A 20258-nucleotide genomic window follows, 5' to 3' on the forward strand; every position below is an offset into this window, starting at 1 on the left:
TGCGCACGTTCTTGCAATTGTTCGGCATTTTTAGAAAATGACGCAGTCGATTTTGACCGATACAAGTTTTGCTAAACCGCAACGGACAAATCTGTGACATCATGGCGTGCTGTTGCCAGAGTTTTAAGGCAGCGTCACCTCCTGACTTTCGTCCTTGCTTCCTTCCTGCTGCATCTTCTTGTGGTAAGCATGACCAGCCTGTTATTGCTGAAAGGTAATACACTAAGGCATCGCAAATTAGTTTTTATCTTTGCGTCCTTTAAAGCCTAGACTCCTTTCACTTTTTTATTCGTTATTTTATCATTCTGTGTTTCGATCAGCATTTGATGACCAGTGTTCATAAGCAGTGCAAAAAATTATCGAACTCCAAGCGTTCCATGTCAGAAAGGCCTTTATTGCTTGCCTCGCGAAGCAACTTGCAGCAGCCGGAGTTGCGTCTAAAAGCTGGACGTGGCCCTGCTGCTCAACACTCTCTTACCAACGTCTAGTTAAGCGAAACCGCCAGGAAGTGAGGGAGATCCCTGCAATCTGGCAAAGTTTAAGAAGATGTCTTCGAGGGTGTTCTCCCCGACCAGGACGTGTTCAAGGGGGAAATTTTGCTGGAGTTGCCCCACCTCAGTGAACAGCTTGCTCCAAGGCATTCGCTCCATCAGTTGGTAGCCGAGCAGATTCTGGGCGACAAGAAAACAGGCGTTCACGTACCACATGCAGGCACCGCGCACGAAAATTAAACAGAAATGTTACCATTGTCATCGTGATAAAAAAATTACCGACGATTACGTTACTTCCTAATGCGAAATTTGAGCGCAGCAAATAAGCTGTTTCACCTTTTCGATAGATTGAGGCAAAGAAATCGAGCAACACTTGTATGCGCTATCACAGAATTTTTTTTTAATTTTTCACACGTATTCCTTTAACAAAGACTCCACTAACAGTTCTTGACAGTCATGAAGGAAGCTTTGTGGTCGGAGAAATAGACTGATATATGTTCGACTTGGTACACCAATGCTTGATTCTCAAAGACGAGATCTGTACAAGTGCCTCGCGAGGTTGTCACAGCTGTGGGACGCGTTACGAGCGAGAGGAACGGGATGTTCTCCCGCATAAGTGTTAGGAAATTGCTGTTTGTCTTTATGTCAACATTAAAGTCCCCCACTACTAACATCGGTGAGGATCGATGGACGGTTAATGCGAGTTGCAGGAAGTGCACGACGTCTTTCGTGAGTGCGGTAGCGGACTCACGAAAACGGTATCAGTCGGTCGCTGCTAGCGCTGGGGGGATGAAAGGGGGGCGGAGCTGGTTACGAGGCCGACGACAACGCCGACGACGACGCGAAACCCAGGAACGGACGCCAAAGAGCCATTTGTGTAGCCAGCCCTCCTCCACAGTCTCTCCTCCTCCCTTCCATCATCCTCCCTCGCCCGGAGAGCCGACAGCGCGCATGCGCGGCGGCGGAGCACATTCGTCGGCGAGCTGGTTACGAGGCCGACGACAACGCCGACGACGACGCGAAACCCAGGAACGGACGCCAAAGAGCTGCGCTCTAAAACGATAGGCTCTTAACCCCGATGTGCGATAATTTCGTAAGACACCTACGTCATCTGCCAAGTGATCATCTGCCAAGTGATCCTCAGTTGGCAGCAGCGGCTGTGCCGACCGGTTCACTAAATCTGCGCATTGTATACACAAGACACCACAGCCTTTCCCGGTGGCTTTGGGTCCGCATCTTCGGCGGATCACCGTTGCACGTGCCGTAGCTCTTCGACTATCGCACGTTTCGCCGCTCATCTAAAAACTGCCGTTGCCTTCAGTGTGACGTCAGCGAGCCGTGGACCAGGATTGGCTGCCTGAAAGAGGCGCCGACTACAAAAGGAACTGTGCCTCACCGCTGATCCTCACTTGGCAGCAGCGGCTGTGCCAACCGGTTCCCTAAATCTGCGCATTGTATACACAGGTTTGAGCAATCATTTGTAGTCAATTTTTATTTTGTTCTACTTTTTATTTTTTTTCCCTGCCGCTGCTGTTAAGCTCTTGTACAAGTGTTTGCTGAACTGCTAATTTGAAATGCCTTCTGAAGTGACAAAAGTGTTCAAAGATTTTAAACAAGAAATGCGAGATATGCGCAGTGTACTCTAGAAAGAACTTCGAAAGGAATATAAAGACCTGAAAAAATCTGTAGATTTCTTTAATGAACAGTTTGATGCTATGGCTGAGTGCAGTGCAAAATTGAAAAAAGGAAAACTCAGCGCTAAAGAAAGAAAATGCCGCACTATCACAGAAATGCAAAGGGCTAAAACAACAACTATCTGACCTTGAAGACCGGGTGAGAAACCAAGAACAGTACTCGAGGAACCGGAACATTGAGATTAAAGGTGTTCGGGCAAGCTACGACGAGAACCTGCCTTCAATGTTGAGCAAACTAGGCGACGTCATAAGTGAACCCATTTCTGATTCCAATGTAGACATATGCCATCGTGTGCCAAGAAAAGATGACGGATGTCCTAACATTGTCGTACAGTTCTGCTCTCGTGCGAAACGGGAAGCGGTGATTGAAAATGCCAGGAAAAATCGAATTTTACCCTCTGATTTTGGTTACCAGAGTGCTGATGGTTCCAGGTCTCCCTCGGTATTTATTAATGAACACCTTTGCGTCGCCTTGAAGAAACTTCTTGGACAGGTTGTTGAGCGAAAGAAGAAAAAACCACGGAACCACGCGTGGACAAAGGGCGGCAAAATTTTCGCGCGCAAAATAGACGCTTCGAATGTACTGCGCATATCTTGCGTTGCGGACATCGATAAGATGAAATGAGGATCCAGGAATCCGAGCAATTTTTTCAACCGCCATTCACATCGATGGCTAGTAGATCGCTGAACCCCGCAGATGTGACTAAAATTTATCGTAAGAAAACATGCACATCTTTCTTCCTGTTAAACACGCGGTAAGTGCGAAATAAGTCTGATGAGCTGTGTGCCTTGCTTTCATGTTTTGGCTTTCCATTTGATGTTATTATGCTCTGTGAAACATGGTACCGACACGAGCACGAAGTAATACAGATTCCGGGTTACATAAGACACTACTTAAATCGCTCAGTCAATAACCGTGGAGGAGTACTTTTCATGGCCAGGGAAAGCTTCCAGTGTGATAAAATCGACGACTTTACGGCGGTCACACCAGACTTCGAAATTTTGACCGTGATTCACAACAAAAGCATATTTTCTGTTTTATATCGCCCTCCAGGCGGGAACGTGACAAAGATTTTTACATATATGGAAAACTTCTTATCCTGGATAAATGAAAACAGTTATGAATTCGTCCTGGGTGGCGATATAAATATTAACATGTTGAACGAAACACAGCTGCGTACTGATTTTACTCGACTATTAGAAGCTAATGCATGTTTTAACACAATTACTGCCCCAAGTCGCATTAGCAACGACTGTGAAAGTTTGCTTGATGTTTTTATTGCAAACATTGAATCTCGAACCATTAACTCCGATAATTTGCCAGTATCTCTTCTCTTGGAATCGTATGTCTCGTCGGCTAAACAACCGAAGCAGTGTCCCCCATTGACTACTCAAGATATTAATCCGTCTACACTTGAGGAGTTCCGCACAAAAATATCAAAAATAAATTGGCTCGAAGTGGACAATCAGTCTGACGTAGATGCCGCGTACGAGTCATTTTTGCGTGTTTTGAAAAAGGCATACTCGGAATCTTTTCATCCTAAAACACTGAAGCCTAGAAAAGCTAGAAAACCTTGGATAACCAGTGCACTTCTGAATCTAATCAGACAAAAAGATGCTCTATTCAAACGTTTTTTGGACACAAGAGACACATGCCATCTATCCGAATTAAGAAATTTCGAAACAAGTTAACTGCTACCCTTAGACAAGCTAAGAAATATTACCTTCACAGATTGTTTAATTCTGAAGCTATAAAGCGAACAGATGTCACGTGGAGAAACCTTAGCACAGTGCTTAACATTGGACGTCAGCATTCAGAGGGCGTACGAGAATTGTTAGTTAACGGGGAACGTTCATCAGGCGCGCATTTAGCAAACGCTTTTAATAATTATCTTGTGTCCCTCGTAAATAGTTTGCACGATCCACGCTACGCACAGTACCTCAATTCCAGAACTTGTGACAGTGCTTTTCTATTTCCAACTAGCGCCGAAGAAATTTATCTCACGTTCTCCGCTCTGCGAAATAGGAAAAGCTGCGATATTGATGACCTGCAAATACACCCCGTAAACACGTTTTAGATTTGACATGTCCAGTTCTTGAGCATGCGTATAATCTGTGCTTTGTCAACGGTATATTTCCCAAGCGCATGCAGCTCGCATAGGTTACAGTGCTCTTCAACGCCTGTGATAAAAACAACCTGTCCAACTACAGACCAACATCCATTTTGCCCATATTTTCAAAATGCCTAGAAAAATTAATAACACTGAGAATGACCGCTTTCTGCGAAAAACACAATATTATTACTGACTGTCAGTTCGGTTTCTGGAAGGGTCGCTCGACAGAGTTAGCTCTACTAACACAAAAGGAACTAATACTACAAGCATTTGAGCAAAATTCAGTGACACTAGGCGTTTTCATCGATTTTTCAAAGGCCTTTGACACAATTAACCACACCACTCTGCTAACAAAACTTGAAATTTATGGTTTCAGGGGCCCCTTCCTTGGCTTAATCAAAAGCTATCTACAGTTTAGGTGTCAAAGGATTTCAATAAATAACTGTATTTCCGACAACTTACCCATTCATTCTGGTGTACCTCAAGGAAGCATTCTTGGACCTTTCTTGTTTAACATTTACGTAAACGACATAATTAATATTGACACCACTGCCCGATTCATCATATACGCTGATGACACTAGTCTGTTCTTTACATCTGGTTGTGCAAGGGACCTGTTGGCTCTTGCGAACGCTGCTTTAAGTGAACCTAATTGATGGAGTTCATTGAATTCATTGTCTATAAATAAAAACAAGATAAAGGCTGTACTTTTTCAACTTAAGAACAAAAATGTCCACATTGACGGCCAATTCCTAATGGTTTCCTCGATTATCAACATTGTGACATCTATTAAATGCCTCGGGGTCGTATTTCAAGAGAACTTACTTTGGAATCTTTATACAGACTCAGTAGCAAACAAAATCGCTCGTGTTGTGGGAATACTAACGAAACTTCAATTTTTTCTTCCCTTGAGCGCCAAAAAATTGCTTTATGACTCTCTCTTCCTGTCCCATATTAGTTACTGTCATTTAGTCTGGGGAAACATCACGATGTCTAACCTCACAAAACTTATTCTATTGCAGAAGAAAGCAGTGCACGCTATCGCCAATTCTCCACATGACGCTCATACGCAGCCACTTTTCAGCGTCCTTAATTTACAACCCGTCACCTCCATATATCGTTGTATTTTACTCAAGCGTTTCACTACTGCGAAAAAACAGAACACATTTCTCGAGCATTTATCTCTATTGACAATGAATTCTAACATTTACAACACACGTCACAGAGAAACATGGTAGGTTCCTAAAGCGCTCACTAACCACGGTCAACAAATGTTACGCCACACACTGCCATCTTTGCTAAACTCATTGGAAACTCAATAGACGCCTATCTCTCCTTTTACTAGGCTCATTGTGTATTTCTTTTTTTTCTTTTTTTGTTTTGCTCTGGTATACACTGACGCCATGAATGCTTAACCAATTTTCTCTGCTTGTCAATAACTTATTATTTGTAGATGTGAATTTCAAGGCTGAATTACTTGTGTCATTTCATACTATTCGCTTTCTGTAATACAATTTCTTGCAGCATTCTATTGTTGATTTTTCTACCCGTATGCATTTCTGTTATACAATGTTCAGTAATGTTCACTTTTTTTTCTCGTTTATCCATTATTGTATGTTTGTGTTCTCTTTATTGTGCACAGTGCCACTGTTGTAAGGGGTACAGACCCCGTCAACCCGAATTCCTTTGGCTTTTTGTCTGTACTTCTGTCATCTGTACATGTATGGATGCAAATGAACTTGAATTGAATTGAAATTGAATTGAAAATCTCATAGAAGGTGTGGGTGTTATACAGGACAATGTTACCAAAAACGATAAAAATCGATTATTCTACAGGAATATTACCAAGTGAATGTTCTTGAAAATTTTGATGAAAACCCACCAGTTGACGTTGTTTAGTTGGTCACAGTCAATAAACAATTAAAATTAGCCACCATACTCACTAGCTCTTGCTCTAGTTGTCAAGACGTCAATCGAATAGATACAGCTAATCGCTAGAAAAGTTAAAATAGTGCGTTTTGAGAAAGGTAAACATGCCCACTACACACAAAAAATAGCACGTGACCGCGCGCACAAGATATTATATTAGCGGGCAGCTTTCTGTGACACTTTGCAGAAACCTACGGAGCGCGCACAAAAGAGAGCACTTCTAAAACATTGCACCTATTCACATGTGTTAGCACAAGCCGGAGAAGAGAAAACCTAAACACGTTGTTTTCAACAGGAAAATAATTCATAACGTGCCACTGAGTGCTTGTTATGACTTATTTTCTGCTTTTACTGTGCAGCGCTGGCGTAGACGTAGAACACCCGCCTCGCATGCGAGAGGTCCGTGGCTCGAATCCCGGTGCCGGCAATTTTCCACCGGATAAAAAAAAATCCGCGTGTTGATAACATTGCACAAACAGGCCTGGAGTGTGGCCTGATCGCGGTGACCAGAACCGGTAACGCACTCCCTCACCAGAGCAGGATGGGCCACCCTGGTGCAGTACTTAACCACAACCTCCTATATGACCACAACAATCAAACCCCGGCCCTCAGTCCCCAGCAGCTGCGAAGCAACTGACCACGGCGGCGGTCAGACCTGCGACGCAGCAGAGGGTGCTAAGAATCAGTGGCTCCGGACAGGCCGCCATTGGAATATGAACCTGGCAACATTGAACGCTAGAACGTTATCTAGTGAGGCGAGTCTAGCAGTGCTATTGGAGGAATTAGAGGGCAGTAAATGGGATATAATAGGGCTCAGTGAAGTTAGGAGGCCAAAAGAGGCATATACAGTGCTAAAAAGCAGGCACGTCCTGTGCTACCGGGGCTTAGCGGAGAGAAGAGAACTAGGAGTCGGATTCCTGAATAATAAGAATATAGCTGGTAACATACAGGAATTCTATAGCATGAACGAGAGGGTGGCAGGTTTCGTTGTGAAACTTAATAAGAGGTATAAAATGAACATTGTACAGGTCTACGCCCCTACATCCAGTCATGACAACCAGGAAGTCGAAAGCTTCTATGAAGACGTGGAATCGGCGATGGGTAGAGTGAAAACTAAATGCACCATACTAATGGGCGACTTTAATGCCAATGTAGGTAAGAAACAGGCTGAAGACAAGGCAGTGGGAGAATGTGGCATAGACACTAGGAATAGCAGGAGAGAGTTATTAGTAGAGTTTGCGGAACAGAATAATATGAGGATAATGAATACCTTCTTCCGCAAGCGGAATAGCCGAAAGTGGACGTGGAGGAGCCCGAACGGCGAGACCAGGAATGAAATAGACTTCATACTCTGCGCTAACCCTGGCATCATACAAGATGTGGACGTGCTCGGCAAGGTGCGCTGCAGTGTCCACAGGATGGTAAGAAATCGAATTAGCCTAGACCTGAGGACGGAACGGAAGAAACTGGTACATAAGAAGCCGATTAATGAGTTAGCGGTAAGAGGGAAAATAGAGGAATTCCAGATCAAGCTACAGAACAGGTATTCGGCTTTAACTCAGGAAGAGGACCCCAGTGTTAAAGCAATGAACGACAATCTTGTGGGCATCACTAAGGAGTGCGCAATGGAAGTCGGTGGTAACTCCTTTAGGCAGGATACCAGCAAACTATCGCAGGAGACGAAAGATCTGATCAAGAAACGCCAATGTTTGAAAGCATCTAACCCTACAGCTAGAATAGAACGGGCAGAACTTAAGTTAATCAACAAGCGTAAGACAGCTGACATAAGGAAGTATAATATGGATAAAATTGAACATGCTCTCAGGAACGGAGCAAGCCTAAAAGCATTGAAGAAAAAACTAGGAATTGGCAAGAATCAGATGTATGCGTTAAGAGACAAAGCCGGCAATATCATTACTAATATGGATGAGAGAGTTCAAGTGGCTGAGGAGTTCTATAGAGATTTATACAGTACCAGTGGCACCCACGACGATAAAGGAAGAGAGAATAGTTAGAGGTATTCGAAATCCCAAAGGTAACGCCGGAAGAAGTAAAGAAAGCCTTGGGAGATATGCAAAGGGGGAAGGCAGCTGGGGAGGATCAGGTAACAGCAGATTTGTTGAAGGATGGTGGACAGATTGTTCTAGAGAAACTGGCCACCCTGTATACGCGATGCCTCATGACCTCGAGCGTACCGGAATCTTGGAAGAACGCTAACATAATCCTAATCCATAAGAAAGGGGACGCCAAGGACTTGAAAATTCATAGACCGATCAGCTTACTGTCCGTTGCCTACAAACTATTTACTAAGGCAATCGCAAATAGAATCAGGAACACCTTAGACTTCTGTCAAGCTGAGGACCAGGCAGGATTCCGTAAAGGCTACTCAACAATAGATCATATTCACACTATCAATCAGGTGATACAGAAATGTGCGGAATATAACCAACCCTTATATATAGCTTTCATTGATTACGAGAAAACGTTTGATTCTGTCGAAAGTTCAGCAGTCATGGAGGCATTACGGATCAAGGTGTAGACGAGCCGTACGTAAAAATACTGAAAGATATCTATAGCGGCTCCACAGCCACCATAGTCCTCCATAAAGAAAGCAACAAAATCTCAATAAAGAAAGGCTTCAGGCAGGGAGATACGATCTCTCCAATGCTATTCACAGCGTGTTTACAGGAGGTATTCAGAGACCTGGATTGGGAAGAACTAGGGATAAAAGTTAATGGAGAATACCTTAGTAACTTGCGATTCGCTGATGATATTGCCTTGCTTAGTAACTCAGGGGACCAACTGCAATGCATGCTCACTGACCTGGAGAGGCAAAGCAGAAGAGTGGGTCTAAAAATTAATCTGCACAAAACTAAAATAATGTTTAACAGTCTCGGAAGGGAACGGCAATTTACTATAGGCAGTGAGGTACTGGAAGTCCTAAGGAAATACATCTACTTAGGGCAGCTAGTGATGGCGGATCCGGATCATGAGACGGAAATAATCAGAAGAATAACAATGGGCTGGGGTGCGATTGGCAGGCATTCTCAGATCATGAACAGCAGGTTGCCATTATCCCTCAAGAGAAAAGTATATAATAGCTTCGTCTTACCAGCACTCAGCTATGGAGCAGAAACCTGGAGGCTTACGAAAAGGGTTCTACTCAAATTGAGGACGACGCAACGAGGTATGGAAAGAAGAATGATTGGTGTAGTGTTAAGGAATAAGAAAAGAGCAGATTGGGTGAGGGACCAAACGCGAGTTAATGACAACTTAGTTGAAATCAAGAAAAAGAAATGGGCATGGGCAGGACATGTAATGAGGAGGGAAGATAACCGATGGTCTATAAGGCTTACGGACTGGATCCCAAAGGAAGAGAAGCGTAGCAGGGGGCGGCAGAAAGTTAGGTGGGCGGATGAGATTAAGAAGTTTGCAGGGACGGCATGGCCACAATTAGTACATGACCGGGGTTGTTAGAGAAGTATGGTTGAGGCCTTTGCCCTGTAGTGGGCGTAACAAGGCTGATGATGATGATGATGATTTTCTGCTTTTTGTCTTGCTCGTGTGTGTAAATGTGAACCTACTACACGTGATTCTACAACCCATTCCAGTATCTGCTCCAAGAAACCAAGGAGACTGCCAAACACGGTCCGACTGCTTGGCACAGTAACTGATGTAGAGAACATCTACGTTCATATCTTTCGCTTCAAGCTTAGAGCAAGTTATGCGCGGTCATTGCGCTCTCAAACAGTTTGAGTAGGAAAGAAGGGATTCACCTCAGGCCATCAAAGATTCTAAATAAAAAAGCAAGCGATTCATCTCAGGTCATCAAACGGTCTGGATAGGATATCAAGCAATTCATCTCAGGTCATCAGACAGCCTAAACAGGAAAGAAAACAATTCATCTCAGGCCATCAAGAACCTGAATAGGATAGCAAGCGATTCATATCAGGCCACGAAACCGTATGATTAAGCATGAAAACGATTAATCGCGGGCCAATAAACATTATGAAAAGGAAAGCAAGCTATCCACATCCGGCGATCAAACACTCTGAACAGGAAATCTAGAGATTCATTCCCGGTAAACAAACAGCCTGATAAGGAAAGGGAGCGATTGATCTCAGACCATAAAACAGTGTGAAGAGGAAAACAAGGGAATCCTTTAAAGCTTGCCGCTCAGGAAAGTCAGTTTGTTACGTTTGTTTGATGTTGATATACGATAATCGCTGGGAGTTGCTGGCGCACCTTGGATACAACAAGAGTGCTGTTATCAGTGCCGTGCTCGACCCCTCATTCCGCCTTGTTTCGACGGCCATTACGCAGCTCTACACGGCCGCATTTGATGTCCTTTTATTATGACAGAAACTGGAAAGACCCCTTATCATATTTAAGCACCGAACTAGATGTCACAAATGGAAAATTACTGAGAGTTTTCAGCATAACTGCAAAAAACGTGCGCTTTTTTTTTACCTGTGTAGCAGACATCACCTGTCTGTACACTTATTACATCGTGTATAAAAAGCCATGAGACATAACATAAGGTACCATTTGCACTTGGAGCCTCGGGATATCAGTGTCCACATGGATTTTTTTCTGATAAGCGTGTGTATGGCACTGAATCTTCATATGTTTACCCTGACCTGTAATCTCATAGCACTATGGCTCGAGATAGACATATCCTCAAACATAGTTACTCATTTTTGTAGAGGTAGAGATATATCTGAACTTCTGCACTTACCAACCAACGGTTATCACGAGGAATAAAGTGGCAGTTAAAAGCGATCAAACAGAAATCTACAACTTTTATGAGAAAATAAGTTAAACCAAATTTGCGACCTGTCAAGCATGCATACTTGCTGCCACGCAGGCTTTTCGCAGCCTGGGCCAAATTAACAAAGCTTTCTTGTTCGTAGTGCTAATAGCATCAGCCGAATGCCTTCTGCTTATGTAGTGTCCAACATCACAATGTTGTGCTTTCTGCGCCTACAAATAGAATTACTGCGTAATAGTTACAGCGACAATTAGGGCGCTTTCCAGGAAAACTCGCAAGAATTTGCCTTTACAAATGGTAAGGGCTTACAGAGAAAAAGGCGAATTGGTACACGAAAAATGCCCAAAGTGAAATGAAATACTGGCGACCTACATATTAAGGACTCTGCATATTGAAAGAGGTTTGAGTGACATTACGACCTAGAGGAATAATTTACAGAAAATGTGCTTGATTTTATGACAAACGCGTATTTCGTTCGGTAATGCGCAATCATGTCAGACGCGTGCCACTTTTCAGATTAATTATTCCCGATGTGCGACTCATGAGATGTATGGCGGGTTGGCCTAAAGTGAGTTCAAAACAAAGCTATGTGCGATAAAATTGAGGGGACGCGACATGTAGGTGGCACAGTTGCCTTAAGAGAAGATTTCTGTCATGGTATTAATTGTTGTAGGAAGAGGTACACAAAGACTATCATCCTTGCCATCGTGGTATGTGGCTCTTATCAGGTACTCTAAACATTACTGACTGAACAGATACACGCCAGATAAGCAAGGCGGTTGTGCGAGATTTTACAATAAAACCAGGGTTCTTGGTTTGTTACCCGGGATATAGAACGTAACCGCTCAAGCACATAATGCCAGCTTAGCATACCAGTGATGAAATATCTATTAAAGAGTGAAGCGGGGACACCGTGCTACTATCTGGTGCATCGGACGTTGCCATACGGACACATACGTCTTAGAAAACCATATATGGTGCGAGTGAAAATGATGAAGAAAACTCGTGGTAATGCACCGTTAACCAGTTAAAGCGAACATCAAACATACCTAGCTAAGTATGCTGACGAAGCGAACATATTTTTAACAGCAATGGTTTTAATGAAAGCAGATGCTGTGGTAAAAAAATATTCGGTAATTTGGAATTCACGTTCCAATAAAATACATTTTTGTTTACTTTTTCGAAAACAAATTAGGTACTTTTTTTATAGGTCCAACAATACTATTGATTTGTGGTGTGCTATTGGTAATCACTTCCAGAGCTCTTAAAGTACATGGTTGCCTTGTTGATATCTTTCGTATTTGGTACCACCGAAGCCTTTACTGGAACACACACACATAAAAAGATTTACCTCTGTATCTGATAAAAGCTTTGGCTGTCTCTGCAAGGTAGCCAATCTGGCACCAGTGGAAGTGGTGTTGCAGATGTATTATGTCCTTAATTGCATTATTTATCTTATTGGATGTTATTGGGGAAACCACCACTACTAACAAACAACAGAAGCTGCTCATTCTCCATGAGAGAGCTGCTTTAAGGCACCTTCATGCATAGTTATTATTGCAGACGAAAATATTTTTCCACGAAGGCGCTATATAGCTCGTATAAATTGCATTAAGCGAATCAGGTCATCTATTTTTGCTGGCTGCACTAATTTAGCCCCAATATGGTATAGACTCAAAACCACACGATTCCTAACAAATATCGTCTCCGGTCACAAATCATAGTGGTCACTAAATTTCGTACTATATGAGAGAAAAGACAAAATTTCGCTTTGTCGCAACTTTTATTAAAGTGGAAAGGAAGACAGTTCTTTGCGTCCTGGAGTATATGAAATGCAGCTAAACACTAATAAATTGCTTCAAATTAGTGTTTTTCATAGTACGATAGTACTGTAATGCTGCGAAAAAAAAGGTTGAAGAAGAAAACGATTGTCTCTGAGACGAGCGACTGGATTTCAACGGCTATCTACCCGATATATCAACCTTGCTAACCTTCATCTGTAAACTACCACGCGCAATCCACCACCGTTTTGGTGGCGGCGGGATAACCTGATCACACTGCATGGCTTAGCATCCTCCTGATCTTCGCCGAAGCCACCGCCTTTCTGGACTGCCTGCATTACCACTGGTGGTAGATATAGGACACGGTGAAGACAGAACCCACACGGTAGGAGCTCTAGCGAACTCTTTGTTACCATTTTCAGCGGCAGCTACATCAAGGCAAAGCCAGCACCTGACCGAGGCCTTCACCTTCGGAGAAAAATCCGCAAAGGATGTGGACGAGTGTAGCAACCACTAAAAACGGGTGAGCAACTACTACCATCGGGACGGAGTTAATCCGCTCTCAAACTTTCTTTTTCTGAAGAGCCGCGGTGCTCATGAGGTTCCATTACCACTAATATACGCTGCTTAAAACGGGGGATTGCTTCGCGTCCAAAATAAGGAGCGTTTTGGAAGATTCCGGCACGAACAAGAAAACAGAGCAGACGCTCCGTCAAAGAGCGCAAGTTGCAGGCGACAGGTGCACCATGTATATAGAAGTCATACTGAATCCTTGCAAACAAGCAATAGCATCGAAAGCTGGCAAAGTTGATATGTAGATTTATATCTTTGGTGAGTTTGTTGCTTTGTTTACAGGGGTTTCGCAAAAGGTTTTTTTCACAAATTAGTGGCATTTCTGAGAGACATATGTACGAAGTACAAATTTCCGTCCGCTTCTGATGTACGTTTAGGTGCAATTGAAGAAATTGTGAGATCTTTTTTGATTGCTGAGTTACAAATAGTGCCGGGTTCTGAAAATATGAGATATTTACCAATTTTTACAAAAACCGTGACGATATAAAAAAGAATTTACAACAAATAGTAATTATATTTTAAATCTTTATTTTGGTGCTGTGCTTGCCTAGCCAAACGATTTCTCAATTTCCATGTATTTAGATAGGAGGCGCGAGCTAAAGATTTCTCAACGTCGCGCAACGTCTACGAGAGACGCCGTCGTGCACGGCTTTTCATTTTGACCAATAGGTTTCGATAAGATACTCCGTATTATTTCCAGAGGAGTTTTGCTTTCGCACTGATGGGCTACCGTAGCAGCTGCATATTGAGAAAATATCTGCTTAGGTATTAAGATGGACGAATATCAACTTGGTTTTGCACCTTGGGGCAAACGGTGTGACAGAATAATTGTGCGAACTGTTTCTGTGTCATCGTGCATTAGCATGCTATGCCCGGAGGTGCTCGCAATATCACGTCACATTTACTAATCATCGGGCCAGGTACACCTTTGGACATGACATATACATTACTTTAGTTGTCAAAGCACTGTGCCGTCACGGTTATCCCCGTTTGTGAGAGATGACCATTTTTATGACTGTTGTGCAGCAATACATGCAGTATTAGTATGTTCTTCATATTATCTAGCATGCGGCAGTTCTGCTTTTATAGTATAGCGGCATTGCAGACTAGCAGATATCGAACGCCAAAAAGGCTGCTCACGTACTCAAAAACATTGAGCACAACTCCTCACTCTTACTTTCATTCAAGAGTTGTGCGACTGTCGAGGACACCATTAAGGAATTTCGGCAGTTCGAGGAAGGGGTCCGTCGGCACATGCATCCTTATTGCGCGAAAATCGGTATCAGCCTTCGAATAATGACACCCTTGAGTGCATTGCAAATAATGTGATGGAGTCCGCGTCGCAAATTTCATACCCATGTCTCAAACTACACATCTCACTTTTATTTGAAGTCGCCTGGGAGTTGCCGGGGGCTAGCATCGGCAATAGGACCTATTGCCATCACCATCATCAGCCAGGTTAAGCCCACTGCAGGGCAAAGGCCTCCCCCGTATTTCTTCAACTACCCCGGTCATGTACCAATTGTGGCCTTGTTGTTCCTGCAATCTCATCCGCCCAGCACACCTAACTTTCTGCCGCCCCCTGCTAAGCTTCCCTTCCCTTGGAATCCAGTCTGTAACCCTTAATGACCATCGGTTATCTTCCCGCCTCATTACATGCCCTGCCCGTGCCCATTCTCTTTTCTTGATTTCAACTAAGATGTCATTACCACGCGTTTGTTCCCTCACCCAATCTGCTCTTTTCTTATCCCTTAACGTTACACCCATCATTATTTCCGTAGCTCGTTGCGTCGTCTTCAATTTAAGTAGAACCCTTTTCGTAAGCCTCCGGGTTTCTGCCCCGTAAGAGAGTACTTGTAAGACACAGCTGTTATAAACTGTTCTCTTGATGGATAATGGCAACCTGCTGTTCATGATCTGAGAATGCCTGCCAAACGCACCCCAGCCCATTATTATGCTTCTGATTATTTCAGCCTCATGATCCAGATCCGCGGTCACTACCTGTCCCAACTAGATGTATTCCCTTACCACTTTGAGTGCCTCGCTACCTATCGTAAATTGTTGTTCTCTTCCGAGACTGGTAAACATTACTTTAGTTTTCTGCAGATTAATTTTTAAACCCACCCTTATGCTTTGCCTCTCCGAGTCAGTGAGCCTGAATTGCAATTGGTAAATCGGTAACCTGAGTTACTAAGCAAGGCAATATCATCAGCGAATCGCAAGTTACTAAGGTATTCTACATTGACTCTTATCCCCAATTCTTCCCAATCCAGGTCTCTGAATGCCTCCTGTAAACGCGCTGTGAATAGCATTGGAGAGATCGTATCTCCCTGGCTGACGCCTTTCTTTGTTGGGATTTCATTGCTTGCTTTATGGAGCACTATGGTCGCTGTGGAGCTGCTATAGGTATCTTTCAGTATTTTTAGGACATATTGCTACTCTCTTCATTCTCGCCTTATTTCGTACAATCGGGTTTGAGTTGAAATCTTTCAAAAGGAAACTTATGTGTCCCAAAATTTGGCCACAGCGCCAGCGTATGTAATGTCTTTCTTTAGTTCAAGTTATCTTTATGTTTAAGTTAGTGCTGTCCTGAGATTTCCATCGGTTTCACCTTTCCGAATGTGCCCGCATTTCTGTCGGCCTCTGCTCATGTTTTAGAGAGATTTTTGATAGACGTTGAAACCATAGCACGCCCACCTGACCATGCTGCTCCAAAATTTTATTTTGTTAGGCCATCTGCAAGCCTCTGTATTTTTGCCGTTCATCAACTTCCTGAATTCACTATGAATTAAAGCTATTTTGACGACTGCATTCTCAACGAAGTCAGCAATCAGGCAACGGCCATTGGATTGAAGCCATTGAATCAAATTTACCGTTGACGACCGCTTTTTCCCACTTCGACCATAACTATGGCATTAATGAGCGCAATTCTTAAGCATATACTCCCAGTGTAGGAGATTATGCGGACTCCACGCACTGTGGAAATCGATGTAAGCGAAGCTCGTTTTACGGTTTCTTATATTGAGGATATTTAGCGGTAATGGTGACGGCGAATGCTTCATTTCTTCAGCGTTTTCTACAATAGGAGAGTAGTGAGTTAATGGTAAACGTTACTTTGCGTGCACCACTGATGCTTGTGTAGTACACAGAGCATACTGCGACACGTATTTGCATGAGGCGTTGTTGCGCACCTTTGCTTATAACCTATTAGAAGGTTGAGCATTGGCATTGCCTCACAGGGCACATCGCATCGCGGCAGAAGTGTTGTGCAGCATTATGGTGCTGTACGTGCTAAACCCACAATCGGATCATGACGCACGCCGTAGTAGCGGACTCCAGAAATTTGGACCACGGGGGGTTCTTTAACATGCACCTAAATCAAAGTTCACGGGCGTTTTTGCATTTCGCCCACATCGAAACGCGGCCGCCGTGGCCGAGATGCGTTGCCGCGACCACGTGCTAATGACGCTCTTTACGCAGCACTTTTATGAAACACGTGGTTGCGAACTGTAGAGAAGGGCACCAGGGTAACGCGCTTGCCCGAAATAAAACATTCACGATAAAACACGTTGGTGGGCCATTTGCTTTGAATCCATGATATACTGTGTAAATGCGACTGAACGGGGCCGTCGAAAGAAACAGATACGCCGAACATGGGTTCAAAACCAGCAACGTGTTAACGCGACAGCGTTAAGGAGCTCGTGTCGCAGAAAAGCCGGTGTCGTCAGCGTCGGTGTCGGCGTCAGCAGCGTTGGCCGTGAGCGATAAATCCCAGAAGGCACTTCATAAATAAAAAAAACATCTTGCAAGGTGGGCTGGTGGGAATCGAACCAGGGTCTCCGGACGCTGCCACTCACCCACGAGTTCGTCCCTTCAAAACCGGACAAAATCGCCTCTAGTGAATGCGGTGTTGCCTTAGTAACGTGCCGTAGAAAGTTTACTGCGGTGTATATCGTTAGTTTCACGAGTAGCGAAGTACGTTTCCGCTAAATTTCTTCTCACTCTGCGCACACGCAGAGCCATTTTGCGTCAAAAACAGAAGACATTGCGAGGAGGGCCTCGCAATGTACGGCGCTGCCGCGACGAGTGGCGCGCCACTCGCCCTATGACTGCGTCCGCCTTCAATGCGCGTCGGGGCCCGCCTATCTCTGCCGATCGCGATGTTTGACTGGCGGAGCGCGTTTTAGTAGCCGGTGCGAATGGGATGCCATAATGCTAGCGCGTTCCACTCTTGAAGGCGAAGCTTAAGAGTCCTTCAATTTTCTTCACTATGTTAGCACTGTCTCTGGCTGTCTGTTTCTTTCTACGTCCTCGTTTAGTCACGCTTGCACATTCTATTTGCAATAACCCTTTGCTCGACGGTTGGGCATATGACAAAGGCCCACAATACGAACCACCTTCAAGTCGGTATCAGCCTGCAAAAGGGGAACTTAGATGAAACGTTTTCAAGCGGATAGGCTTTTAATTATGATAAGGATACCTTTAATTGAAATTTCCTTCCTTTTAATGAGGTAAAAGCGGACTAATAAGGATTTAAATTTTATTGATCCTTAAGGCCTTCTGCTATTATAAGGTTGCTGTCCTAAAATAAATTTTAAGTTACGAATACTAAATTATTTCATTAGGTGTGAAAACACGTCATACGCAAAAAAAGACCTAGTCCAGTTCCCGGTATTGACTCAATGAAAATGTAGCACGCCTATACTGTCACGTTGCAGTGACGCGAAAAGCAAGGCGCTTCCAAAAGAGTGAGTTACGAATCTAACTCATTATAAGGCGAGCTTGCACTGGAAGCAAATAACGCACAGTAAAGTGAACAGGCCTCAGGCATCAACACTGACTCTTGCAATGCTGGGCATGCCCTAAGCCTACATTGTCAGACCGGATCTATCCCGAAATTCAAACATCACACACTTGCCCGCTTTGCTCAGACTTTGCCAACTTACAACACACGCATTGGTGGTGCCCCGGGTTACGATGCGATGAATGTGCTACGTAGTGCAAGTGGGAGACTGCACTACGCAGTCGCAATTTTGAAACCCAACTATGGGCAGTCCAACGGGCCTGCGACGTGGTGCAGAAGCTAGGCCTTTCCGTCCCGATGTGTGTGCGGCCTCCCACGTGCCAGTGCATGGGCCGATGCCCCTGAATAAAGTTTTACCATCCATCCATCGTTTCATCATTCGAGTGTTCAGATTGGTAACCTCTACATACGGAGTAAGTTGAGAAGTTATGTGCGTAATGAACGAAGCTACGTTAATTAAAATTTCAATTATTCATCTTAGGTGATTAAAGCTAGTGAGTAGTTTGGAGCCCGCCCTCCAGTTTATCTAGCTGAGTAAAAAAATTTTGATTGAAAATTTTTGTGTAAGTGCTATCCGAACAAATATTTTGCAAGTACATGCTCTCTGAAAGTGTAACTGATGCAGAAAAAGTGCTTCTATAAACTCACAGAAATAACAGCGCTTCAGGAAGGGACGCAAAAGAGGAACCGCACATATACTGCGCTAAGAACTTGAAGCGTTGTTCTTTCAATGATAATGAACCAACAGTGAGTCAATCCTTGCAAACCAGTAAAGTCAACCTGATCGCACCTAGCCTTTTTTGATGCCATCAAAAGTGTGGCTCTGTGAGAATGTTCCTTGTGGCGTGCCGGCTTGCGATTTTTGTTGATGCTGTTTTTCAAAAGCAAGCAGTTTAATGTTTTAGTGTCAATATAGCAGCGAACGTACGTGTGCCACTGGGAGCGTGCTTGGTCGCCGAAGCGATGCATGACGCAGTGATGTCGCAGATTAACGCGTTGCTGGTATCAAGACACTGCGCTTCCGCCGAGGGAAGAAAGATGACGAAATTGAACAGCTCGTCAGCTGCCCAGGGAGCCGTGCTAATCATGACGGTGCCATCATGATAAAACCTGCTGCAGCGATATTGACGGCTCGGGCTTTTTATTTGCGTTAATTTTGATTTCAGAAAGAGATAATACTACAAATACAATGTGATTACTTATTCTCTCGTAGATTTAGATATTTAAATGAACTCTATATTCTATTCATTTCCGAGAGTAGCTATAAGCAGGTAAAGCTCACTTCCTCGCTAGCTAGCGCATATTTACAAACAGAGGCACGTGTATACACACTCACAGAGAGAGAGAGAGAGAGAGAGAGAGAGAGAGAGAGAGGTACGACACATACTCGCCCGCGTACACATTTACACGCGCCCACACCTGCACATACGCACAAATATGCACGCACGTATGTACACGGAACTGCACACACACACACACACACACACACACAAATGCACGTATGCTCGCACACGTACACACGCACTAGTGCGCGCGCAGATTCAAATACGCAGACAAAAACATGCGCGCTCACGCAAATAAAGTGCACGCGCATGTAGACTACGCCTCCTTCCCTGCTGCCTCAAAAAAACATGCGCGAGCAAACGCACCGAATGACACTCGTTCTGCGATTACCAATCAAACTCCAGCGATAAGAAATCGTTTTACGGTTTAAACTTGGCGCTTCAAATAAATGTGCCCACTGCCCAGAGGAGGCAAAGCCATTTGATGTGGTGGTACGAAACAACTGCCCATTTCAGATCGAAACACTGCTTTACCATACCACCAATTTTCGGACTAAGTGCCATAAATGCATATGTTGTTAAAGGGGACTACCCGCTCGGTGCAGACATTGAAGCTTGTTGATACTCGGCCGATATATTGAAATATAATTTCCCGAAATTAGGTGCCCGTTCAGTTACGCATGTGCATTGCCGTGAAGTTCTATGGAAGGGCGGAGGTACAAGGTCCAGAATTCCTGAGTATGTCCATGCTACAAAGCCGGATAGTGTTTTTTTAACCTAATGCATGCGCACGCTTGTTGTCATGTTGTCCAAGGAAT

General features: G+C 44.0%; 1 protein-coding gene across 2 annotated transcripts in view; it reads right to left on the minus strand.

Annotated features, from left to right (window-relative positions):
• Positions 1-387: 387 nt before the first annotated feature.
• Positions 388-20258, minus strand: part of LOC135907198 (phospholipid-transporting ATPase ABCA3-like) — a 354979-nt gene continuing 335108 nt past the window's right edge. For both annotated transcript variants that reach the window (XM_065438886.2, XM_065438887.2), the window contains one exon: positions 388-671. In XM_065438886.2, the coding sequence (XP_065294958.1) occupies positions 489-671 (183 nt within the window). In that variant the 3' untranslated portion in view covers positions 388-488. The remainder of the gene's footprint in view (positions 672-20258) is intronic.

The sequence above is a fragment of the Dermacentor albipictus genome, chromosome 9 (genome assembly GCF_038994185.2).
Source record: "Dermacentor albipictus isolate Rhodes 1998 colony chromosome 9, USDA_Dalb.pri_finalv2, whole genome shotgun sequence".
Classification (NCBI taxonomy): domain Eukaryota; kingdom Metazoa; phylum Arthropoda; class Arachnida; order Ixodida; family Ixodidae; genus Dermacentor; species Dermacentor albipictus.